Source organism: Dermacentor andersoni, chromosome 8, assembly GCF_023375885.2.
Source record: "Dermacentor andersoni chromosome 8, qqDerAnde1_hic_scaffold, whole genome shotgun sequence".
In the NCBI taxonomy this organism is placed as follows: domain Eukaryota; kingdom Metazoa; phylum Arthropoda; class Arachnida; order Ixodida; family Ixodidae; genus Dermacentor; species Dermacentor andersoni.
This window is the reverse complement of record NC_092821.1, coordinates 155,863,805-155,891,068: the sequence shown is the minus strand read 5'-3', so window position 1 is coordinate 155,891,068 and position 27,264 is coordinate 155,863,805. Positions and strand designations below refer to the sequence as shown.

General features: G+C 49.9%; 1 protein-coding gene across 1 annotated transcript in view; it reads right to left on the bottom strand.

The window, feature by feature from the left end:
- Positions 1-27,264, bottom strand: part of LOC140219916 (4-pyridoxate dehydrogenase-like) — a 98,751-nt gene that overhangs the window by 7,434 nt on the left and 64,053 nt on the right. Inside the window, exon 10 of the mRNA XM_072290097.1 lies at positions 9,242-9,461. Within this exon, the coding sequence (XP_072146198.1) occupies positions 9,242-9,461 (220 nt within the window). The remainder of the gene's footprint in view (positions 1-9,241; positions 9,462-27,264) is intronic.

Genomic DNA, 27,264 nt, shown 5'->3' with positions numbered 1-27,264 from the left:
TTAAATCATGAATCCGGGACCTCAAAAAGGTGCGACGTCGTGCTAACGGATTTCCCTCGCATTTACCGCTGAATCGCCGCTGTATCATTCCCATGCTTACCCACACAGGAAACCCGTCGATCTGTCCGGCACGTAACAGTCGCTATCAAGAAATTAATTAATCTATGACAAACAAACAGAATATATTCGAAAGGAAAAACTCCTCCGGGTTTATGAGGCACGCCGTAGTTGGGGACTCCGTATTAGTGATGACCACCAGGGTATACCTAACGTGCCCAGTTAAGAACGGCCCGCTGAGGTGCAAGTTTTGCCAGCCAGTTGCGACAGCGGCGTCAACTTTTCTTGGACAATGCGCCACGTCCGCCACTCTGCGTCGCGGGATTGCCGAGATGAGTTCGACGAACCAGGCCTTGTGACGCAACCCTGCACCGCCGACCTGGTCTGCTGTGAACAAGGGAGACCCCGAGGGAACATAGTTCGAGGCGTCTTCCCACGCACCGTTCCTGACGTCAGCCCCGAGTTCTGTGAAGACCGTCTGACCTCGGTTGAGGACCGTGAACTGTGCGGAAGTGTGTGTGTGTGTGTGTGTAATCCCTCGCGCAAAAAGGCGGCTCGCCTACGGTGCCTGGTCGGCCGTTTCCCTCACCTTGGGATCGAGGGGGGACCGAGTGTTTATAAACCGCTGTTGTGCGGCTGCTCAGTGTACTTTTTCTCGCAGGCATGCTAGACTGATGAACTGCAACGTCCTGATGTAGATACTGTAAATAAACCCATATTCCTCGCTCTCGATGAGAAGCAGTCCTTCCCTTCAACAACGTCCTCAGCGTGGATAAGTTGGACGACGACATGGGTCAGCTAACATCTAATAGATGCCCGACTCCAATCTTGACAACTGATTACGAGCGATGGCATTGACCTCACAATCCTTACAACTGGTGGCAGCGGTGGGATGGACTTTGCGACGTGGTGCTGTGTCTGCGATGAGTGCTTGGTTCTTGCTTTGACTCTCTAGGCTTCATTTTGTGGTTGTTCTGTTTAGAACTGTAGGGAAGCTAGATTTTGGATTGTTAGCTAGGTTGTGTTTTCCTAGATAGATTTAGCAAGCAGGACCAAGGCAGTAAAGCAGCAATCATGGAGTTAAGGGCACTGCTGAGAGACGAGTTGTTGATTGTTGGTGAGGAACTGGGCCTAGAGGTACGCAAGGAAATGCTAAAATCGGAATTATTGCAGCTAATTTCCGAACAGGCCAGTGAGGAAGAAATTTAAATGGGGTTGGAACTTCTAAAAAAGAGAAAAGAACAAGAGAGAAAAGAACAAGAGAGACAGGAACGCGATAAAGATCGCGAGTTAAGAAAAATGCAACTTGAACTTGAAAGCAAACGTTTGGAGTTGTTTCAAGGAAGTGAAGGGGCTCTGGGACGAACACGTGAGGCAGAATCATACCGCATGGACTGGCTATTAAAGCCATATGAGGTCGGGACCGACATAGGCCTGTTTCTAAGCAATTTTGAAAGGACTTGCGAGAAGATGAACTTCGGTCCGAGTACATGGCCACAGCGGTTGCTGTCTATGTTGCTGTGTGAGGCAGCGGAAGTAATCGCCAGACTCAGTGCGGAAGATGCATATGATTATTCGTAAGTGAAGACTAGTCTTTTGAAAAAGTACCGCCTTTCAGCCGAAGCTTTTCGGCAGAGATTTAGAAGCACAGGCAAGAAGGATGGCGAGGGATATCCGGAGTTTGCATATAGCTTAAAGGCAAACCTAGTCGAGCGGCTGAAAAGCGCGGAAGCGTACGACAGCGGAGACATGATTATTGAATGCATGTGTCTAGAGCAGTTTCACAAAAGCGTCCCCCAAGCTGTGAAACTGTGGTCGCAAGACAGAGGGAATGTAAACATTGTAGAAAGGGCGGCTGAATTATCCGAAGTGTACGCAACGCGTAGAAAGCTGAAATCCGAGGACGGAAATCGGGACGGTCGAAACGGACCGCGGAAACCATTTCCGTTCAAAAGGGGTTCGCAGACTAGACGATCGGAGCCTGTACACGTGGAGGAAAAGCCCGCAGAAAAGAGCGAGGAGAAACCTAACGGGGAAACAGTACAAAAAGAGCAGAAAAGAAAATTCAAATCTTTTAGACCGATCCGCTGCTATAAGTGCCACAAACTGGGATATATCGCTGTGAACTGCGGAAAGCCTAGCGTAGTTTTTTTCTTACGTAGATGAAAAAGACGAGAATATGGAACTGTTAAGCCCATATCTTCGCGAACTGCAAGTTAATGGCAAACCATGCAGGGTGCTAAGAGACAGTGCCGCCACGATGGACATTATCCATCCGTCTTACGTGACGGTAGATGACTTCACTGGAGAAGTAGCATGGATCAAACAGGTTGTAGAAGAACACGGCGTGTGTCTGCCCATGGGCAAACTCAAAATCAGTGGACCATTCGGGGAGCTAGTGACCGAGGCTGCAGTTTCCACATTTTTGTCACTGCAGTACCCTTACATTTTTTCGAATCGTTCAAATCGGTTACTCCGTGAAAAAGGGCTTAAAGGGACACTAAAGCGAAACAATAAATCAATTTAGACTAATAAAGCATCGTTTGAGAACCCTGCAGGCAGTCATTTCAAAAAAATACTTTGATTATTAGATGAGAAAATGAAGGTCCAAATATCAGTACTTGAATTTCGCGCCGAAACCCAAGCGCCCGTACGTCAGCGTGACGTCAGGGATTCCAAAGTATGTTTTCGCATTCGGGCCGCGTTGGCTGAATAAAGGCTCCCGAAACTTGCCATGTTTAATATTTCGTTCCTTTAGAACACAATGTAGTCAATCTGTAGCGCTATATATAATGAGCAGGCCCTGGAATATGCCATCAAAATCCAAGACGTCACAGCCCCCAGGTGCGAGAACTTAAGTAGGCGTCGCCACCCGTATTTCGTTCTTGCGCTTTTTCTGGCTTACCAAACGTCTTATCGTTGTAAGAGTGGTGTTCTTTGTGTTGTAGGACGGTAATTTACTGATGCAGAAGAAATCATTTTTCCTTTAGTGTCCCTTTAAGCTGGGAGAGGGCGTAGTACAGGCATTGACGCGAGGCCAAGCTCGTAAAATCGCGTCGCTTTCGGCTGAAAATGCACAAGCTGCTCCAGCGGAAGCAGCAAAAGAGATAACTTCAATAACCGAATCCGAGCTAGGCTCGAAGGATGAAACGATAGTTGAGGAAAGCCTGCCAGCTGACCAGCTCAATGAGAGCGTATCGCCAGGGTGTCAAAGTTTACCCCTGCAAGAAGAGCCCACTGACGCACTCGCAAGCGAGACAGGGTCATTACTATCACCGGCCTCAAAGAACTTTGATCAGCTCTTATGTGTGGATAGAGAGTCACTGGCAGCCGAGCAAAATAATGATGAGAGCTTAGCTAAATTACATCACACAGCTAAAGAAGGCATTGCTAGGCGCAACGTGATGATACATGAGAGAGGAGGATTGTTGTATCGGCACTACAGAGATCGAAAGGGTAGGATTTTAGATCAGTTAGTCGTACCCACTAAGTACAGGGAGGACCTTTTGAGTCTCTGTCATGGAAATGGGTGGTCAGGCCACCGAGGCATAAACAAATCAAAAGAACGATTGCTTATGGAATACTACTGGCCTGGCTGTTTCAAAGACGTAGAAAACTTTGTAAGATCATGCGACGCCTGCCAGCGCTCGGGTAAACCAGGAAAGACATGAAAAGCTCCACTAAAGGTAGTGCCCTTAATAACAGAACCTTTCAGACGACTTGTGATAGACACGGTAGGGCCTCTACCAAGAACAAAATTGGGATACAGGTACTTGTTTACCATGCTGTGTCCGGCTACAAAGTTTCCAGAAGCAATCCCTCTGAAAGCGCTAAGCTCCACCGAAGTAGTAGACGAGCTTTTGACAGTATTTGCACGAGTTGGGTTTCCAGCCGAAATTCAGGCGGATCAAGGGTCAGTATTCACCAGCACACTGACATCCACATTCTTGCAAAAGTGCGGGGTAAATTTCATACACAGTTCCGCCTATCACCCTCAGTCAAACAGTGTAGAGAGGTGGCATTCAGTGCTTAAGCGAGTTTTGCGTGCGCTCTGTTACGAGCACGAGGAGGACTGGGAGAACTGTCTGCCGGCAACTTTGTTTGCTTTGCGAACGGTTCCACATGTGGCTACAGGGTTTTTGCCAGCAGAACTAGTGCATGGGAGGACACTCCGTTCTCCACTGAAAATGTTAAGATAGATGTGGGAGGAAAGAGGAGAGAGTCCAACAGTGGTTGAATACGTGCTAAATCTGCTGGAACGGCTAAGCGCAACCCAAGAACTAGTCGAAAAGAACATCGAACTGGCTCAAAAGAACGCCAAATTCTATTACGACAAGAATGCGAGGCTTCGTACGTTTAACGCCGGAGACCAGGTAATGATCCTCAAACCTTCAAGAAAGAACAAGCCTGTAGTTCACTGCGACGGGCCAGTTAAAGTGTTGCACAAACTTTCATATACTAACTAGGCTCTGAAAAAGCCCGGTCGCAGGAAGGAAGTGAGGATATATCACTGCAATTTAGTGAAGCCGTACGTAGAGCGGAGCGGAGTCGTTAACTGTACCATCAAAGAGCAGGATGGCACTAGTATAAAGTTTAAGGAGTATAAGGCGACCTCCAACTCTGAAATCGGCCTAGAAGAAGTAGTAAAACATTCGGTAAACTCGCACGCTCTAAGACCCCAGCAGCTAGATGAGCTAAAAGGGGCGTTAGGGAAATATAACGACAGATTCAGCGATCGGCCAGGTAGAACCGAACTAATAACGCATGAAATAGAGCTGACATCAACCGAACCCGTAAGATCAAAGCCTTACAGGGTGTCTCCAAGACAGAGAGAAATTATGGAGGCAGAGATACAGCGCATGCTAGAGTTGGGAGTTATTGAGCCCGCTGAGAGTGACTACACGTCACCGCTAATACTGGTAGAAACCCCTAACAAGGACCCTCGTCCGTGTGTTGACTACAGGAAATTAAATGCCATCACTAAGTATCAACTGTACCCGATACCCAACATTGAGAAACGAATTGAAAGAGTTAGCGCTGCTCAATACATTTCAACTACAGATCTTGTGCGGGGGTACGGGCAAGTTCCCCTTTCGGAAAGTGCCAGCCGCTATGCCGCATTCATCTCGCCTGTAGGCACTTTTCGCCCTCTCGCACTCACCTTCGGGCTGAAGAACGTGCCGTTTAGCTTCTCTAAATTAATAGATATTGTCCTAAGAGACTTGCAGGAGTTCGCCTTGCCATATCTTGACGATGTAGCAATTCTTTCGGACAGAGGGAACAACGCGTATCGCACCTAAAACAGGTGTTCTCACGGTTGAGGGAAGCCGGCTTAACGATGAAATCGGAAAAGTGTAGATTTGGTTGTTCACAGGTTACTTATCTGGGCCATGTTGTCGGCCAGGGCACGAGACGGCCGGCCGAACTCAAAATAGCTACGATTGGAGAATTTTCTCAGCCGCGCACGAAAACAGACCTTCGTTCATTTTTGGGACTTGTGGGGTACTATCAACGGTACATTCCGAATTACTCGCAAATGGCAATTCCATTAACGGACGCCCTCCGAAAGGGAGCACCGAGTAGCGTACACTGCGATAAGGACAAAAAGAACGCTTTCCAAAGTTTGAAAACGATTTTGGTTTCTCGTCCTGTGCTTCGCGCGCCAGACTACACAAAGGAATTCATAGTTCAATGCGACGCAAGGGACAGGGGTATGGGCGTGGTATTTAGTCAGGTCGGCGACGATAACGAAGAGCATCCTATCCTCTATGCCAGCCGTAAACTAAATGTAAGAGAGGAAGCCTACAGCGCTTCAGAGAAGGAATGCGCCTGTTTAGTTTGGGCTGCCCAGACGTTGTCGTGTTACTTGTACGGAGCGAAGTTGATCTTCGAGACCAACCACTGTCCTCTGACGTGGCTCAATCAAATGTCACACAAAAATGGCCGCTTGCTCCGATTGAGTCTCACTCTCCAAGAGTACAACTTCTCCGTTAGATATAAGAAGGGAAAGTTGCATAGCAATGCGGATGGTTTGAGCAGGCTAATTTTAATTCGGAGTTTAAGGGTCCCGCCTAAATTTTAGGGTTACTATTGTTAATTTTGTTGAGCCAAGAAGATCCCCTCTCATTTAGCAGGATTCCCTCCATGATTGCTGAATTTGTCAGCACGAAATTGCTTCAAAAATTGGCATAGCGAAATGCAGCATTCTTTGTTTCTACACTTATGTTTTCTTTGAAGCCTAGCGGGTCTAAAGTGAGATCTAAGGTACGTCATCTCGGCGCAGGGCTGTGTTGTGGAGTTCGTTTTACAGTTGCCTGTCGTTGTTGGATGTTTTGGGGCGATGACATCATTACACAAGTGGTCGCTGCGAGCCAAGGCATCACCCCCTGGCCACCAGCCGTTCTCTTCCTGCCCAGCGGTTGTCAGCGCTGGATAGTCGAGATTTTCCGGACCATGGAGGCGCTGTTAAGAACGGCCTGCTGAGTTGCAAGTTTTGCCAGCCAGTTGCGACAGCGGCGTCAACTTTTATTGGAAAATGCGCCACGTCCGCCACTCTGCGTCGCGGGATTGCCGAGATGAGTTCGACGAACCAGGCTTTGTGACGGAACCCGCCACCGCCGATCTGGTCTGCTGTGAACAAGGGAGTCCCCGAGGGAACGTAGTTCGAGGCCTCTTCCCACGCACCGTTCCTTACGTCAGTCCCGAGTTCTGCGAAGACCGTCTTACCTTGGTTGAGGACCGTGAACCTGTGCGGAAGTGTGCGTGTGTAATCCCTCGCACAAAGAGGCGGCTCGTCTACGGTGCCTGGTCTGCCGTTTCCCTCACCTTGGGATCGAGGGGGGACCGAGTGTTTATAAACCGCTGTTGTGCGGCTGCTCAATGTACTTTCTGTCGCAGTCATGCTAGACTGATGAACTGCATCGTCCTAGTGTAGATACTGTAAATAAATCCATATTCCTCGTTCTCGATGAGAAGCAGTCCTTCCCTTCAACAATGTCCTCAGCGTGGATAAGTTGGACGATGGCATGGACCAGCTACCATCTAATTCATGCCCGACTCCAATCTTGACAACTGATTACGAGCGATGGGATTGTCCTCACAATCCTTACAGCCCCCAATGCACGGGTCACGGGCGCTTTTGCATTTCGACTCCATTGAAATGCGGCCGCCGCAGCCGGGATTTGATCACGCGACTTCGTGCTTAGCAGCGCAACACCGTAGCGGCTATGCGACCGCGACGGGTGAGGTGTGGTGATGGGTTATATGGATCTCATCAGAGTTGATAATGGTTCGACGCGGATGGATAAGGTACGAGACAGCGATAAAGGCTTATAATGGTCGGAGCAATTCTGATATAGTTGATGAGGACCTATCAGGGTTGATAAGGGTCGGATCAAGTCCGATAAGGAGTGATAAGAGTGGATAAGGGTCGGATCATTCGCGGTAGGGTTGACAAGGACAAATCAGGGTTGATAAGGGCGGATCGATTGCGTTAAGGTTGATAAGACCGATAATAGTTGATCAGGGTTTATACCAGTCGGATCAAGTTTGACAAGATTGACAATGACACCTGGCTGCATGGAGATGAGCAAGTGGCTTAATGCTTACGCATACTCAGAATCCAGTGGTGTTTCTACCGTAATTTTTTTAAACTATCGCGAGATCACGCGTGAGTATGCGATACACTTGCTGATGAAATATTTGTTGGTGCATTTGTAGATGCATACACGAACACCTAAAGAGACAGCCCACACGTTTGTCTCTTTTCATATACGTGCATGTGTTTACAAGTGTGCTGCCTTCAATATACGAAAACACGATATATTTTTTTATAATGCCCGTGTAGTCATTTTACTATGTCACGTAAACAAGACAAGTACGGCAATAGATTAGTACTGACATAGTGCGGGCTCTTAGAGATATTTGGGATTTTTTTTAATGCACGGAAGCTTTTCTACTCCTTAGAGCCATTCAGGTACGTTTCGCGGTTAAATCTGCACTCGTACGCGCCTAGGCGAGAGAACAGGTGAATTTAAATAACGCACTGTCCAACACGAATGCGTGGCGCACCGCCATTATGTACCGCCATATACTGTGCAGGCCTAGTAACCTGAATGTATGAAGCTATACCACCTTATTATTTCTAACTAAGATAAATCCAGTGTCACAAGCATCCAAAGGCCATTTCAGGCGGCGAAGAAGCCATCGACCACTTATCGTGCCACTGTACTTGATTTAGCTGATGAAGACAATCACTATGCAATGCATTACAATGCATTAGTCGCCCCGTATGCTGCGACTCGTTCTGAAGGGCGATGTAGCAGCAGAGCGGGCAACCGAAGGAGCCGGAGCGAATGACAAGACGCGTCAATGTGCCGCTCCTACGTGACCACATACTACGTCTTAACGTCACGACACAGCAAGATCGAAAGCGACACTGGTTGTAGAAAAGCTGTTACATTAAATTATGTTGGGAGATGTGAGGCTCGACAGTATATTTCCTGGGGTTTAAAGGTACCGACCCTCAATTAAAGCAATAAACGAAGACGCGAAAGATTCGTGCCCGTATCCCTTTAACTATGTCAAAGGCGTCTACGTCCTTTTTTTTTTTTTTGAGCGCAGTTCTTAGGCGCTCGTTCCTGCTGCGAACGCCGTCGTTGTCCCTCGTAACCGGGCGAACGAATGCAGCGAAGGATGAAGCGAACGCCGAGCGCCGCGGCGGATGAAAGACGGCTATAGCGAAATGAGTTAGAGGAGGAAAGCGGAGAAGGAAAGTGTGATGAAAGCGTGAGAAGAAAAGCGTAGTGGCGCGCAAGAAGGGCTTTGCGGCGACGATGGCTACGAGATGGCGCCAGAGTAGCGCGCGTCGCCTGTGTGGAAAAATAGCGCTGCATGAGCGGACGTCTGTCTGCGGCGGCTGCCGTGAATCGTGCCTGGGCGTCATCCACGCGCCGCCTCTCGCGACCTCCCGATTTGCGAGGCAGTAGAGCTGCACACCGCTCCGTCTGTAACTTGCCGCACGAAACAGATTGTCCGCGCCAGCCAATATAACGCGAAATAGAAACACGTATACAGCTGCGCTCAAATTTCGCATTAGGGAATATCGTAGAACTACCGGTGAATTATTTCTTGTTTGTTTTTGTTTTGTTTTTCCTTTCCATCCTGAGTTTCACAGACCACCTACCTGAGCCTTTCGTCAACCACCGCCAGCGAGTGGTTTCCCATGGCGCAAGTGCAGCACACGTGCATGGCCGGGAAGCCGGTCTGTCGGAGAAAGCAGTCTAGATACGCGGCGCTCCACACGCTGCCGGCTCTCAAGCACGGCGGGTAGGGCACGTCCCACAGCTTTGCGCCGATATTCCTCAGACCGTCCGCCTCCAGAAGCTTCCGTATCTTCATTATTCCTGCGGGATAGCAAACAATAACAAATATCACATAACAAATTGTAGTAACGAAGCGCTCTAAACATTAATGAGTAATAGCGACATGAATCATCTTCATTCTGTCTGGTTATTACGCGCAGTGTAGAACTTTTCATCGAGCGAGGAGAAAACGGAACGCCGTCAGCCTATTAACGCGACAGCGTTGAAGGCCCCGTGTCGCAGAAAATCCGGCGTCGGCGCCCGGCGTCCAGCGTCGACCGTCGTTCCGGCAAAAAACGCTTCGAACCACGCATACCCAATCACGCAAGCCCTCCATGTCGCGCAAGAAAGTTACTGAACTAATTGAACTTCTCAAGATATCTGAGAAAAATCGTAAAGTACAACTTACACACAACATACAGACATGGTGGCGTCGGATTGTGATTGGAATATACGAGAAAACATAATTCTGTTACTGAAAACACAAACGCTTTTCGCAAATCTCAAAGGCCATGAAATGGCGCACCCGATTCCTTGCAAGAGCTCCAGATGGCGCTCGCCTCCGCCGTATCGGAAAGCCCCTCCCATATCGCGCCATCGCATCGGCTTGAGATTTTGTGCATGCTTTGAGCTTGCTTCTGCGTTTGATTTGCCGGTTATTTTTTTCCTTTAAATTGCAATTTGGTAGTTTTCTTTTTTCCTCTTCTTTGTCTCTCGTATTTCGTGTGCGCGGGTGTGTTTAGTGTACATTTGGTCTTGCTGGATGGTTAGAGCGCCCTTTCGCGCCACGTGCTTCAACACGTGCAGCCGGATGGGACGTTGAGTTATTAGAGAGACTACTAGCTATTAGTAATAGTCGAGACTAATAGTTGAGTTGACTACTAATAGGCTACTAATAGTTGACTAATAGTTGAGTTGACTACTAATAGGCTACTAATAGTTGACTAATAGTTGAGACTAATAACTATTAGTAGTTTTACTGTGCGTGTATTGGTAGGAAAGTGAGAGCTTGGCCGCGTGGTTGAGCTCGTGCGAGAGCGTGTCATATCGTGGGTCTCCGCAGCATTGATTGCTTTTGAAACAGTGGTGAGAGTTGCTTTGCGACATTTTGAGGATTGGGATCCTGTGCGTATCGGTTTTTGCTAAAAGGCACGTGCTCTGCATTATTATGTTATTATAGTATTTGCATCAGAAAAAGGTGTGCAACACATGGTAAGAAAGCCGGAAAAGCAGGCATTGCGCGGGGGCTCCCTCAATGCAGATGAGGGGACGGATGAGAATGGAGAAGGAATCGAGTGAACCAGCACGCATTGTCATGTCTATACTAGGCTGCAGAAAATGGAGGCCTTCCAGGAAGAGCTTGTCAAGCTGGTGGAACAGCTTAAAATTAGCTAAACCGGGAGCGTGATGCACGGAAGGTCGTGGAAAAAAGACTTGAAGTAGCCGAGGAAAAGCTGAACAGGGCCGCCATTGCGAACGAGAATGTGCGTGACAATGGAACGCAGTCCCCCGACGTGACAGGGGAGGGAGTGCTAGCAAAGTGCTTGCAATGCGTGCAACATGGTGAAGGGTTAGCTGGAAAGAGCGGCACCTACCTTGAGGCCGCCACGCGGAGAAAGCAGGGGCACAGGGGACAATGCCCCTTGTCGAGTCCGAATCACGCGGAAAGGGACAAAGGGCAGCAGGGAGAGGTAAGAGAGAGTGAAATCTTGATTATCGCCGGCGACTCAAACCCGGCTGGGTGCTCAAAAGCAATTGTAGAGAGGGTGAAAGGCGATAAAAGAGTGGCGGTAGGGACATTTCCAGGGTGGACACTGGGTTCTGTCATGGAGCGAGCAAAAGAAAAGCTCGCGGAAAATACCCACGTGCGCAAACTTGTCATAGTAGCAGGTGGGCTAAAAGACGTCCTAAACAGGAAAGGGACAGGACTAGCCCAGCGCTTGGCGAAGGGGGTGGACGACTTGCGCGAGCTATCCCCTCAGGGGAGATCGTGATGTGCACGGTGCCGGAGGTGCCTGTACGTGACAGTCACGTACAGTACAAAGAGCCGTAGTGACTGCTAATGAGGCGATATTGAAAATGAGCCGAGAGAAAGGCTTCGAGCTTGTCGAAGTAAACAGGGAAGTGAGAAGGTGTGGGGGTTTTAAACGAGACGGGATCCACTTCAATTACCGACTGGCACGAAAAGTGGGCTGGCGACTTGGTGGTCGCGCTATGCTTCTTTAGGGGGCCCGTGGGCGCTCAGGAGGCTAGAGTAGGTAGTAATGAAGAAGGTTTCCTAGGGGAACATCAGAAGAGCATCGCTGTCGGAGGAAACGGAGGAAAGCAAGAAAGAAAACTCGCCATGCAATAGGCTTCATAAATATGCAGGGCGGCAGAAGAAAGGAAAAGTGGGCAGAAATTGAGGAGCAGTTAAATAGAGAACAAGTAGGAGTGTATGCTGTGACAGAAACGCACCTTAGAGACTCAGAAAAGCCGCCAGTGATTGAAAATTATGTTTGGGGAGGGTGCAACAGAACTAAGTCGGAAAGAAAGGGAGGGGGAGTGAGAATGCTTATCCATCAGGGAGCCAAATGGAAAAGAGTAAATTCGACATGTCAAGAGAATCTTTGGTTATCATGTACAATGAGTGGGAAAAAAACTTGGCTGGGCGTTATGTATTTGGGGACCGGAAATAATTGCGCAGGGAAGAATAAAGAATTAGTGGAATGCATAAGCGGTGATATTAAAGGTTTCGGAAATGGTGCTGAAATTATCCTATTAGGTGACATGAATGCCCAAATACACGTAGATGGCTATACTGACAACAACGGGAAGTCAATGCTAAACCTTTGTGAGTAACATAACCTCGTTATCCTGAGTACAGGGCCTAAATGTGAAGGGCAGATCACGTGAGAAGTGGGAATCCGGCAATCAACCATTGATTACTGCCTGATGACAGAAGGAATTAATGATAAGTTGAGAGAAATGGTCATTGATGAGGTAGGGTATAGCACCATAGGGAGTGACCATAAACGCATCACTTTGAAAATAGGATATGTAGTTGGGAAAGAGAGCAGGGAGGGCCAAATGGCCAGTACGAGTTTGAACGCTGAACAAATAACAAATATTGGCACTAAAGCCGAGGAAGAACTTGGCAAATGGCCAAATAAAGACTGGGAATATAGTGAGCTTCTAAGTGTAATAACGACAGAAATACGGAAAGAGAAACAACATGTTCGTTGGAAAGGAAAAAAGAAACCGAAAAGCTGGAGGAACAGGGAGATACGAGAAGCGATCACCGAACGACAGAAAGCATCCCAAGAGCACAGGTAGGCAATGAAGGCGCAATTGCCGCAGAATGAAGAAGCCAGTAAATGGGAAGTATACCGGGAGAAAAAGTCTGTGGTTCAAATACTGGTGCAAGCCAAATTAAAAGGTGAAAGTGAACGTTGGCTGTCAGAAATACGTGAGAAAAAGAAGGCCGCGCCTAGAATATTTTGGAACCACATAAAATTATTTGGCAGGAAGTATACAACAATACAACAGCATATCCTAGACGAAGAAGAAAACAGGCTCGTAGGAGAAGCGGCAATAAATTACATCCGAAAAGTAACAGCCGAATCTTTCCAAGGCAATGACGAGGTTGCATTTGGAGAAAAAAGGAGCATGAGAGAGACCCAAGTGGAAAAGGAGCTGGTGTTGACAAGTATCAACTGGAAGAAAGCGGAAGAGAAAATTCCTAAGCGCACAGCCACAGGGCTAGACGAGGTTCCCGTTAGTCCGATTAATGAATGAGGACCAAAAAGTAAGGAAACTCTGGTGAAAGCAGTGCAAAAAACTTTAAAGCCTAGACTAATACCAGACAGTTGGCGACAAAGTAGAATGAATTTAATTTATAAAGGTAAGAAGGAGAAAGATAGAATTCACTCGTATAGACCGTTGACCATCACATCGGTAATATACAGGCTAGCAATGCAGGCAATCAAATTAAAGCTTCAAGCATGGGCAGAGAATAATGGTATTTTGGAAGAACTTCAGAATGGCTTCAGAATAGGTAGGCGTTTAGATGATAACTTATTTGTTCTTACTCAGTGTATTGAAATATCAAAAGCAGAAAGCAGACTTTTATATGTGGCCTTTTCAGACATTACAGGAGCCTATGACAACATAGACCGCAACATTTTGTGGAATATTCTGGAAGGGGAAGGCTTAGGTGACGTTTGTCTACAGCTTTTGAGATAGATTCCCCTAGAAAATACCGTTTGCTTTGAATGAGAAGGGATAAGGAGCGAGGAGAAAGTTCATATCAACAAGGGACTGAGGCAGGGTGCCCTTTATCACCACTGCTGTTTATGATGTACATGGTGAAGACGGAGAGGGCGCTAGAAGGAAGTAATATCGGTTTTAATCTCTCATACAAACAGGCGGGTACAGTAGTATAGCAGCAGCTTCCAGGTTTGTTTTATGCGGACGATATTCTGTTGCTTGCTAACAAGCAAAGTGATTTGCAACGTCTGACTAATATCTGTGGACAGGAAGGCAACAAGTTAGGTTTGAAATTTAGTGTTAGAAAATCAGGTGTTATGGTATTCAATGAAAACAGTGAACAGACAGTGGCGATACAGGGTCAGGAAATACCTCGGGTAACAGAATATAAATACTTTGTTATATGGATAAACGAAGGCAATATATATATATATATAATGAAGCACATAGCGCTATGGGGATACAATAGGTACGAGGTGCTCCTGGGTGTGTGGAAAGGTGTAATGGTTCCAGGACTTACTTTTGGAAATGCGGTTGTTTGCTTTAAATCAGGGGTACAATCAGGACTCGATGTGCACCAAAGGTCAGTGGGTCGCCTCGCATTGGGCGCTCACGGGAAGACTACAAATGAAGCTGTGCAGGGTGATACGGGCTGGACTAGTTGTTAAGTGAGGGAAGCTCGCAGTAAAATTGAATATGAAGAACGGCTAAGGAATATGGAAGAAAGTAAATGGGCTGGGAGAGTGTTCAGGTATCTGTACAGGAAAAACATTGATTCACAGTGGAGGAAAAGAACTAGGAAGCTTACCAGCAAGTATGCGGCCTGTAGGGTGGGCAACACAGCAATAAAGAACGTCAAGCGGAAAGTCAGAGAGCCTGAAATAATCTCATGGGTGGCGGCAATGGAAAATAAACCTGCCATGAGTGACTACTTAAAAGGTAAAAACGAAATCAGGAAAGAAACAGTTTATGATAACTCAAAGGGAAGCTCATTACTTTTCGAAGCAAGATCGGCATGCCTTAGAACACGCACCTATAAAGCGAAATATAAGAAGGAAGAAGAAGCATGTGCTTGCTGCGGTAAAGCTAGGGAAATTATGGAGCATGTTTTATTAGAATGTGAAGACGTCTACCCAGCGGTCTATTTAGGCACCACTGGCCTCCTTGAAGCCCTTGGGTTCAGCGAGAGCACTGGAAAAGTAAACATGTCGCAATAGACATTAGTAAGAGGCGACTGGAGGATTGGTGGAAGAAAAGTAGGGAAACGACAAAAAACGGAGACGCACAAAAGCACAGTGCGCAATAGGGGTCAGAAAATTTGGTTGCGGAAGTTCACAGTGTGTTTTTTTTTCTTTTTTTGTTGTTTAACCTAGGTAGGACATTAGGCAGTATAGTAGCAAGAGATTGGTGGCGCAACCCACCGCCCCGTTCCAAAGGAGACGCTCATAACATCCATCCATCCATCCATTGCGGCGCACGCAAGAGGCCGCGTTTCTACCAGAAAGCTCGCCTACATGCATAACGCTCACCGCCAGCGTTTCCCACCTTACGTTTACATAAGCTGCAGTTGCCGGGAAGTGTGAGAAGCACTCACGGATATCTCTGAATGCTATCGCGTTCCACCCTCAAAGGTGAAAGTTAAGCGTCCTCTAAACTTTTCTCTGGCTTATGCGAGCCGGCGCGGCACTACCTGAATGCGTTACGGTCGCGTACTACACAACAATTTGCAGAGGTTTTAGCTCGTTCTCCTCGAAATTACCGGAACGTCAATTCATACTAGGTCGTCGGCAAATCACTGTTTAGCCTTTGGGTACAGCAGTAAACACAACATGGAGGAAGTTATCGTGACTGCACAAACATGCGACGTGCATCATCAGTCGTGGTGTGTGTATGTGTTGTGAACTATTTTGGCTGTGTCGGTTTCCAATCGACAAAGAGCAGCGGTGTCTGTGAATTGCCAGCCTGAATTAGAAAATCTTCTGACTCTTCGATCGCTCGGCGTGAGAATAAAAAAATTACCGACGATTACGTTACTTCCTAATGCGAAATTTGAGCGCAGCAAATAAGCTGTTTCACCTTTTCGATAGATTGAGGCAAAGAAATCGAGCAACACATGTATGCGCTATCACAGAATTTTTTTTTTATTTTTCACACGTATTCCTTTAACAAAGACTCCACTAACAGTTCTTGACAGTCATGAAGGAAGCTTTGTGGTCGAAGAAATAGACTGATATATGTTCGACTTGGTACACCAATGCTTGATTCTCAAAGACGAGATCTATACAAGTGCCTCGCGAGGTTGTCACAGCCGTGGGACGCGTTACGAGCGAGAGGAACGGGATGAACGGGACGGCGATGAGCTTCTGCTTCAGCCTCGCTTACTGCTGGTTGCTCTCGACGGCGGCGATGAGCCTCCGCTTCGGCGGTGCGAACGGCAGGGTCTTCTCGGCGGCGGCGATGAGCTTCTGCTTCAGCCTCGCTTACTGCTGGTTGCTCTCGACGGCGGCGATGAGCCTCCGCTTCGGCGGCGCGAACTGCAGGGTCTTCTCGGCGGCGGCGATGAGCTTCTGCTTCAGCCTCGCTTACTGCTGGTTGCTCTCGACGGCGGCGATGAGCCTCCGCTTCGGCGGCGCGAACGGCAGGGTCTTCTCGGCGGCGGCGCTTAGCCTCTGCTTCGGCGACGCGTACTCCTGGATCATCTCGACGGCGGCGACGGTAAGCTTCTGCTTCGGCGGCACGCACCTCTGGATTCTGACGGCGACGGCGCTGGGCCTCTGCTCTGGCAGCTCGTTTAGCAGCAGCAGCAGCAGCAGCAGACGGAGGACTTCCATCGGTCGTCTCGCTCATGGCTCAGAAAGAACTGGCAGATAATTTCGCAGTGGCGAACGGCAGCGGCAATTTCGGCTCGGGCGGTGCACATATACAGATCCGCCGCCACCGATCTGGCTCTCTGATTGCCACCGCACAGGGCGAACGGCAGCGGCAATTTCGGCTCGGGCGGTGCACATATACAGATCCGCCGCCACCGATCTGGCTCTCTGATTGCCACCGCACAGGGGTTGCATTGGAGGAGGAGCGAAGAAAGGAATTAAGTTCGAGCCGGCGCTTTGACAACCGGAGACTCGCAGGAAGAGGGGGGAGGGGGGCGGCATGTACACCCAGCGGCAAACGATGGGGGCAGAAGCGCGCGCAGCAAGCGGACAACACGATAAAGGGAGGAGGGAAGAGATAGCAGCGACTGACTGATGCCGCTGACGCCGATAGTGAGTCAACCCCAGCTGCGGAGTTGGTTTCAGGGACAACGCCGCCGATGCCGACACAAACAATATGATACCCTCGCTTCCGCAGCGCTAAGAACCAGGTCTAGCCGTGGGAAGGCGGTCACGTATTCGTCGACGTGCCGGGGCCTACGTGAAATAACCGGCGCGTCGGCAACTGAAGAGCACCCTATCCGCCACACAAGAACAGGGGGGGGGGACCCTTTCCTCCTCTTTCTGCATGGCGGCGACGGTGTTCTATGCAGTCACGTTATCTTGACTCTCTAGCGGCGTCAGCGGCATCCAGCGGTATCAGTCGGTCGCTGCTAGCGCTGGGGGGATGAAAGGGGGGCGGAGCTGGTTACGAGGCCGACGACAACGCCGACGACGACGCGAAACCCAGGAACGGACGCCAAAGAGCTGCGCTCTAAAACATGAGAGTGCTCGAGCAGGACCAATGCAATGCAACCCCGAAACATCTAAGCGTCAATAGTTAGAGAGAGAGAGAGAGAGACAGACAGACAGACAGACAGACAGACAGACAGACAGACAGACAGACAGACAGACAGACAGACAGACAGACAGACAGACAGACAGACAGACAGACAGACAGACTTTGTTGATGGTCCTGAGGAACCGCGTTAGAGTACCTCCCTTTTCAGGGAGTCCCCGTAGCCGTCGCGGGCCGCACCCACGTAGGGGTCGGAAGATCGTGGTCCTCCGCCCTGTCGCAAGCCCTCTCGACAGCCCGTAGTTGCTCTGAGGGGTCGCCACTCTTAAAGGCTGGCTCCCAGTCGGTTACAGTGGTAAGCGATGAGCTGCGTAATGCAGGGTATTGCCAGAGCATATGAGATAAAGAGCAGTACGCCTCCCCACAGTCTGGACAGTGGGGTTCTACATTAGGCGGTGATTGAATCGGCCCCTGGAGGGGAGTGACCCTGTGTGGAGCATGCGAAAGGCCGACGATTGTGGTCTAGTAAGTTTAGGATGTGGTAGCGGAAAGGCCCGCCGAGCAAGTTGATAATGTGCCAAGATTTCATGAAAGGTGAGAAGCGAATCCCTATACAGTCCTAAGTCGCCGCCCGTGAGTCCACCGGAACCACCGCAGTGTGTAAGACCTCGCGCACAGTCATGGGCCAACTCATTGGCGTTGACAAACTCAGAGTGCACATTGATTTCAATATTGGTACGGAACAGTATTTGCTATGACAAAGGAGCGAGCAGATTAAAGAGTGCACGCTAGCGCGGGCTGTTGCCTCTTGGCCAAGTGCAGCGTATTTCCTTGTAAATATACTTATATATAGCTGTTCTTCTGCGTCTTCCTACGTAACATATCTGGTGCAGGTGGACGTTCCCTTTACCTCGTCACAGAACTTCGCAGTGGACGGTACGTCGAGCCTTCCTTCATGGCTCCCTGCGACGACAACTTAACTCCGCCGGCTCCGACACCTGCTGCCGCTTCGACGACCTATATCACTCGCCCCGCTCCCCGTGATCCTGGCGTATTCTCGGGCAAAGATGGGGAAGACGTCGAGGACTGGATCAGCCTGTACGAACACGTCACCCGCAATAACCGATGGGACCCTACTACCATGCTCGCCAACGTAGTCTCTTACCTCGGCGGCACACCTCGAGTTTGGTTTCGGACGCACGAAGATGACCTCACCAGTTAGGATTCGCTTAAGCAAAATCTCCGAGACTTGTTCGGCAACCCCTACGGTCACCAGCTTGCTGCGCAGGAGGCGCTTTCCGGCCGTGTGCAGATGTCAGCAGAGCCCTACGTCACGTACATTCAGGACGTCTTGGCTCTGTGCCGCAAAGTTGACGCACACATGACTGAGTCAGACAAGGTTTCGACGGTGGAAGAAAAAGACGACGAACCTGCTGCTAGCCTGTCTGAGTAGCTCTGCCTACATCGTTATTTTCGTTATTTTCTGGTAATATTACTGGTCAGAACGGTTCAAGACGTCTGTCGACTCGGAAAGGTACCTTCCGTATCGGAGACCGACGGGTGCTGCGCCACCCGCCGCCTCACAAGGTGCTAGAAGGAACCAAGCTGGCACCGACGAGCACCCCGCCATGACCTCCCAAGGGCTGACACTGGGTCAGCAACGCCAGCTTGTTTGTACAAGCCAGCCTGACTGCAAGCGACAAGACACTGGTGAATCTGAAGACGAGTCAACTATCATCGAGGACGACAACGTGGCGAACCCTTCAGACCTAGACATGAACGAGGGTGGTTTCCGAATTGTGCGCCATCGTAAAGACAGGGCGGAGGGCATTCCCGTGTTAATCACTGCAGCATCCGAAAGAGATGATTTAAGGCAAGTAAACCCTATTGTCCTGTATTCTGAGCTTGAAACGATTCTCGGTGGAGCACCAGTGAAGAGCCACTTCACAGCACAGGGAGCATTGCTCTTAGATGTAGAGACAGAAGGACAAGCCAACGTCCTTCTAGAGACCAAGAATATCGGCGGCATAGTCGTATCTGCCCGTGTCCCACACAGTTACATGAAAAACACGTGCATCGTTAGAGGAGTCCCAAAATGGTACTCGGATGAAGAGCTGCTCACCTACCTGAGACCTCAGGGAGTTTTCCATGCAAGAAGAATCATCCGTCGGGTCCAAACCTCGTCATCTGAATGGGAGTCAAGGCGCACTAACTCGGTGGTTCTCACATTTCCTCCAAATTCTGAACGCCCGGAGAAGATCAACCTTGTTTTCACCAGACACGAGCTCGTCGACTACGTGGAGACACCACCACGCTGTTTTAAGTGTCAGCGCTTCGGACATATCGCTAAGTACTGTCGTGGGGAACAGAGGTGCAAGCGCTGTGGGGGACCTCGTGACTTTAAGACGTGTGCAAGTAAAGACAACTTTGTGTGTGCAGATTGCGGCGGTGACCATCCTGCTAGCTACGGTCGATGTCCTGCGCAGACAGCTGCTCAGCGAAGAAATAAGTTGTTTGTTCTGGGTCCAAAGAGTGCAAGCGCACCATCGAGCACGAAGAAGACGTCCAGAGCGCCAGAACTAACTGGTTTGGAAACAGAGTTGGCATCTCAGTTCACGCGTCTCACACCGATAAACGAAGTTATTGAGCCAACGCAAACGGTCACAGCCGCTGAGAAACCTGTTCGAAAAGAGTCCGAAAAACACACCTATGCGGCCGCAGTAAATCGACCTCAAGTACCACTTGGAAACAGTCACCAGGAGAACTGCCAGCATGTGATACGCGCTTTGTTCACGGCACTACGTTCCCACGTCGCGAAGATGCCTACTAGTTCAACGAAGGATATGCTGGAAGCAGTGCTGGCTCTTGAGTCAGTAATACTCTGCTCTACTTCCACATACCCTCAGTAGCATAATGGCAATTTCTCGCCCACTTGGTCCATTCCGTCGTCCAAAAGTGCCCTTAATAATGCAATGGAACTGCGCCGGTATTCTACAGCGTCTTTCTGAACTCAGCCTTTTCCTTCGAGACGTACCTATACCAATTCTAGCCCTCTCGGAGGCCGGTCTCCCAAATGGAAGGACGATCCCAGGGTACATCAGACATGGAAATCCGAGTATACCGTCATTTGCGAATAGAAGTGCGATGATATACATCAGGCGAGAAATACCTCACGTCACCTTACCAGTACAAGACCTTTGTTCTACCTTCTCGGAAGTCGCCGCTGTGCAAGGGTGCCTAGGAAAACGAAAACTCAGTGTGGTGTCGGTGTATATAAGTCCGTGCAGGAAGGTCTCCATGGAGGCGTTTATAAAGTACCTTTGCATTCGTTGCCCCTCTCCTAGAATAATCTGTGGCGACTTTAACGCACATCATTCGCTTTGGGGAGATAAGACTGCAGATTCCCGAGGCAAGGAACTTCTCGCAGCCGCGGATGCTGCTGACTTATGTATCGCGAACGATGGCAAACCGACTTTCTTCAGACCACCAGATTCATGGAGTGCCATAGACCTTGTGATCCATTCTACAGACCTTGTCGTATCGTCAACAACGGCCCCAGACAGGATGGGCAGTGACCACTTTCCGATCTTCACCAACATCACCGGATTTCACACTGCTGGGCGACAATTCTGTGCTGTGACACGCTGGGACACATACAGAGAAGCGTTGCATGAATCCCCTGGTGAGCTGTTCGCAGACACGCTGCGGAGCAAAACAGTGGCTACCTCAATGTTGAAACTGCCAGATCATTTCCCTACTCCTGATTTGAAACCAAAGAAACTCTGCGCAGCGCGTAGGAGAGCGGAGCGAAAACTAATGAGAAAAACGGGAAATACATCTGCGAAAACTGAATACAACAGGATAAACGCTGTCATCCGTCGTCACACAAAAAGGTTAAGACGAGTTCAATGGGCTGCTTTCTGTCAGAGTTCATCGGCGTTTACTCCCATGACAAGGATATGGGGAGTAATGAATAGCCTATCCGGAAGGATTCGCCTACATAGGCCATTCGAAGCACTTGCTTTAAAGCAAGGAAAAGATTTGCAAACCCTTGCAGAAGATTTTGCAGACGTATACACATCTGGCAGATCAGCAGGAGTATCGAACCCTCTATTGTCTGAAGCATTCCATACCATGGATACGCCGTTCACCTTTCGTGAGTTGGATTTGGCGCTTAGCAAATTAAGAAGACGCTGTGCTGTGGGTCCCGATTTGATCAGCAATCAGATGCTGATAAATCTGCCATATGAACGAAAACGAGCCCTTCTGGACATATTTAATCCCGTCTGGAGCACAGGAGAGATCCCAGAAGCGTGAAAGACAGCATGGGTGGTGCGAGTGCTCAAGTCCGGAAAGGATCCTGCGAACCTCACCTCATATCGGCCAGTATCGCTAACATCATGCGTATCAAAGTTGATGGAAAGACTAATATGTACGAGGTTAACATAGTATCTTGAGCAAGGAAATAGACTGCCATCATGTATGACCGGATTTCGTCCACGGTTGAGTGCACAGGACAGTGACTTGGATCTATTAAGCCATATCGAGCACCATCGCGTAGACGGCATTTCCACACTCGCCGTCTTTATGGGCGTTGCCAAGGCATACCACTGTGTGCTTCATACAGGCATCATCAATGGACTCCAAGCCATGGGCGTCTCGGGAAATGCTCTTCGATTCGTCCATGAATTTCTCAGTGATCGATGTGTCCAAGTTAAGCTCGGAAGTATAATGAGTGACAAGCGACGAATTTCCCTCGGCGTCCCACAAGGAAGTGTCCTATCTCCCTTGCTTTTTAACGTTGCCATGACCAGCCTTCCAGATGCCCTGAAAGTAGGTCGGACGGCAGTTAACATGTCCATCTACGCAGATGACATCTGCATTTGGCGGGGTACCAACAAAAACGTTTGGCCCGGATAGCCCAGGCCGCAATCTGCACTATCGATCGCCACTTATCGACGCTTGGCCTACCTTTATCAGCAGGAAAATCGGCCTTCATGCTTTTCACGGGAGTGAGACGCAAGTCAACACGTCTGACGCTGAACATCAGAGGGCATTCAATTCTTCGTGCAACTCATGTTCGATTCCTGGGCGTCACCATCGACAACAAGTTACTATGGCGTGGTGCGGTCGAAAGTGTTGTGGCTGCATCAGTGCAAAGATTCAACGCATTTCCTCGATTGGCAGGTGTACGTTGGGGAAACAATCCTATATCCATGCTTAAACTGAACGCTGCACTGATAACAAGCCGCATTCTCTATCAGCTCCCTCTGATATCACCGTCATCGAGTGAATTCGAGTGCTTGGAGGCAGTGCACAGAAAGGGACTGGGCTTGGCGATGGGAGTTCCAACGGGGGCTTCAAACAAGAAAGTCACTAATGAGGCAGAGTCTCTTCCACTCCGTCTCTTGGCATCTCAGGCCTTGCTGACGCAGCTATTAAGGCTGAGCGAGTCACGCGCAGGCACGGCGCTTCTCCGGCAGCTAAGAGCAAGAACTCGCTCACATTTCCATGCGGCGCTGAACACCTTCCGATATTTAGGATTGGAATGGCCTAAACGAAGTCGTCTTGACCCGCCATGGTCTTTTTCTGAGGTTACCTGCAGCCTCAATGTACCCCACCTACCGACGAAACGCATCATTTCAACTGCCGAAGCAAAGTTTATTGTCCTGGACCACTTGAGCACTGTGTTTCAAAGCCATCTACAAGTGTACACAGACGGTTCGGTGTGCGCACAAACAGATAGCTGTGCAGCGGCATTCTGCATACCATCCCTTGATGTGTCATGGTCTGGCCGACTGGATCGCGTAGTTTCCTCTACAAAAGTAGAAAGCGCCGCAATCACCGCGGCTTTGCGGAAACTACGGGCCTTTTCTGCACGAGATGTCGTGGTGCTGACGGATTCCAAGTCAGCATTACAGAGATTACATCGGGGCCTACCTCTAGAGAAATTTACAAGGCTGTCTCTGGCACTGATTGACGACTTAACGAGCAGAGGATTTAACATAAGGTTTCAGTTTATTCCATCACACGTAGGAATTGATGGAAACGAGGAAGCTGACGCCCTTGCACGCCTAGCGCTGACATGTGTCCCAAAAGTGAAAGCTCCAAAAGCTTTTCAAAACCCTAAGGGTGCAATCCGCCTTCACTTTAGAGAGAAGCACAAGAATCCACACGAATCCTGTGTGACTCATGGATTTACACGTGAACAAGCGACGCTTCTACACCGCATCAGGACCGACTCCGCGTACACCCCAGCTTGGTTATTCAAGAATGGGCTTCGGCTTCCCCACTCTGTGTTTTCTGTGGTGACATTGGCGACATCGAACGTTTCATTTGGCTATGCCCGCAGTTTGACACAGAAAGAAAAGCGATGGTCGACAACCTGCAAAAGAGCGGTCTTACGCACAGCACCTTGGAAGATGTTGTTTTGCTTGGAGGGCCCGCGGCATTCAGGAAGAGAGCGCAACGACTGCTGATAGCCTTCCTGCGAGACACGGGGCTCATCGACACCTGGTGACACACCCCTGATCTCAACTCGAAGGAGGATCAGGCGGAACAATTGCCGGCTATGTATGCCAGGCTAACCCCGCCTGCTTCAACATCATCACCACCACCCATCAGACAAGGTTTCCCACATCCTCAAAGGCATTGCCGATGACGCCTTCAACTTGCTCGTTTTCAACAAGGTGGCGACGGTGGATGCAGTTATAAAAGAGTGCCGCCGCCTGGAACTCGCTAAAAGCCGACGTATCGACCAGCAGTTTGCCCGTCTGCCCAACACCCCAGCGACTTCTTCCTGTGCCGACGCTCCTCGTGCCAACAACACTGGCGATGTTACCAGAATCGTCCGGCGTGAAATCAAGGCCGCCTATCCGGCTGTCTTCGACTCCAGCCCCTCCAACGCACCTGCAGTCACGGTTTCCCTGATCCAGGCAGCGGACTTGTCCGCCAGGAGTTCGCAAACATGGGTCTTCACACCATCTGCTCGGCCCATCGCCCTGATACCCACCCGGCTTCTTCGATTCCGCCCCGTCCCGCATCTTCTTACCCACCACGTTTCCGCAACCCATCTGAATGGCGCACACTGACGACAAGCCCATTTGTTTTCACTGCCATCGAATCGGGCATATTTCACGGTACGGTTGCAGTCGCTGGAGTTCCCCGACCCGGTCTACTTATACTGCCTACTCTCGCCCCCAGGTGGTCCTTCTCGTCCCTCTGCCGCCGGCTCCGATAATGCCGCCACTGACTCTCCTGCACCGAACAGCCCCTATTCTCGTGCGCCTTCGCCCCAACGACGACAATATCGCTCCCCCTAGCCCCGCCGACTTCTTTCGGACGCCGCTCCCAGCCAGAAAACTAGACGATGCAGCGCGTCGAGGTGACGGTGCATTGCTCCCTACGCCGCCAAATCCTCTACTGACGTTGCCCACTCATCTAAACCTTCTTGACGTGCAAGTCGACGGTGTTTCTGTATCTGCTCTTATAGACACTGGGGAGCATTTGTCGGTAATGAGCGCCGACTTTCGTAACCGGCTGAGGAAAATAATCACGCCCGCCACGACGCCTGTTGTCCGTGTCGCCGATGGATTGATTTGATTATGGGGTTTTACGTGCCAAAACCACTTTCTGATTATGAGGCACACCGTAGTGGAGGACTCCGGAAATTTCGACCACCTGGGGTTCTTTAATGTGCACCTAAATCTAAGTACATGGGTTTTTTCGCATTTCGCCCCCATCGAAATGCGGCCGCCGTGGCCGGGATTCGATCCCGCGACCTCGTGCTCAGCAGCCTAACACCATAGCCACTGAGCAACCACGGCGGGTATGTCGCCGATGGCGGAACAGCCCCCTGAATTGGTATGTGTGCCGCCCGCGTCTCCTTCGCCGATCGCTCCACTATCGTGCTATTCACAGTCATCGTCCACTGTCCCCACGACATCATCCTCGGCTTAGACTTCCTCTCCGCACATTCTGCTCTCATCGATTGTTCCGCCAGTACTCTCCGCCTTTACCTGCCTGTTCTGAATCCTGCTGTACCGCACCCCAGTCGCCTCAGTTCCGTCGACTTGGTCCGCTTGCCACCTTCGGCACTGACTTACGTTGACTTCGTGTCATCCCCACCAGTCCCCGACGGTCACTACATCGCGGCTCCTATGCAAGACGTCCACCTTACACACGGGATCACACTACCTCATACAGTTTTTTCTATTACGGCGAAAACCAGCAGCGCCCTCGTTACCGAGGATGGCCGCCGCCTCGTTTGAGATCGAGCCGGAGGCGAACGCTCGGGCTGCAGACCTGGAGTCTGTAATGATATCGGGACGTAGAGGGTCCTTCAGTGTTATAGCTATAGTAACCTGCTCGGCTACTGTTGCAGAAACCTTCCGCACGGATGCTGAAATAATGGGAGTGCCATTGCAGTCAACCGAAACTACGGCATAATGATCAGAGCGCCCGTACTGGGCGGTGTCAACGAGACGTGTAATAATAATAATAGAAACTTTATTGCAATGGAAAATATTTGAAGGAGGGGTGGTCGGAGCCTCTCAGTCCAGGGCCCCACTGGCCTCTGCCGCCTGCCTGACCTGGCTAATTAAGGACTTTTGTCCTGCCAGGTCAGAGCGGGCGAGCTGTGCCTCCCAATGCTCCATTGTGTTGCTGGTATTTCGCGTATGAGGGTGCTTAGTGCACTCCCAGGTTATATGTATTAGGCTAGGTATGCCACCGCACCAAGGACAGTTGGCCCTATAACGAGTGGGATACATGGCGTTTAGCAATTTTAAATGGGGGAATACCCCGGTCTGTATTTTACGCCAATCGGCGGCCTCTTCCCCGCTAAGTTGTGGGTCAGGCGGCGGGTATTTTCTGCGGCCTCCGCGCTGATGAGCAAGGATGTCTTTGGCACTTAAATTTGTGGAATTTTGTGAGGGATAGTGCGGTTGTTGGGGCTATAAAAGGACGCCGTCGCTCGGTTAGTGAACCCTCGAGCTAACGCGTTAGCCTTTTCATTCCCCCGTACCCCCGCGTGACCCGGGCACCAGAGTAGGCGATGATGGTGGTTGAAGGATTTGGGGATTATCGCGAGGCTATAGCCGCAGTCACGTGCGCCTTGAGAAACATGCGACATGTCTCCTGGGAATCCGTGACCACGACCGAGTCCCTTTGCGAACGCTCCGCGTGAGCGAGTGCGATCGCCACCGCTAATATTTCAGCCGAGGTGGAGGATCCCGCCGTGGCCAACGCGGTAATTTGCTGTTGGCTGATCGCGTTCACGACTGCCAGGGCGTACCTCCTTTGGTAGCGCTGCCCGGTCGCTTCTGCATACACAGCTGCGTCCGTGTAGTACGTGTTGTACCTATGGTTATTAGAGTACGCTGATTGAATGTGTTGTGCGCGTGCTTTGCGTCTTTCTTTGTTGTACTCGGGACGCATATTCTTTGGAATTGGGGCTACTGTAATTTTGGATCTCATCGAAGGAGGGAGAGGTGCGGCCTGCTCTGTGAGGTAAATGGGGTATGCTGGGATATTGAGTCTAGCCAATATTGCCCTACCAGTTTTTGTGAAGCTGAGGCGCTCCCTCTGTCGCATCAGGGTGGCCTGCCTCAGTTCGTCGAAAGTATTGTGCACTCCCAAAGCTAACAAGCGCTCCGTTGAAGTACACTTAGGCAGGCCCAGAGCAGTTTTGAAAGCGGTTCGGATTATTGTGTTAGCCTGCTTTTCCTCCTCCCTGTTCAGGATTTGGTACGGTAAGCCATACGTGATTCGACTAACCACTAAGGCCTGTACGAGCCTTAGGGTATCGTCTTCTCGCATTCCCACTTTTCTATACGTCACGCGACGTATCATTTGGGCTATGCTGTGGGCTGTGGATTTGAGGGTCTTG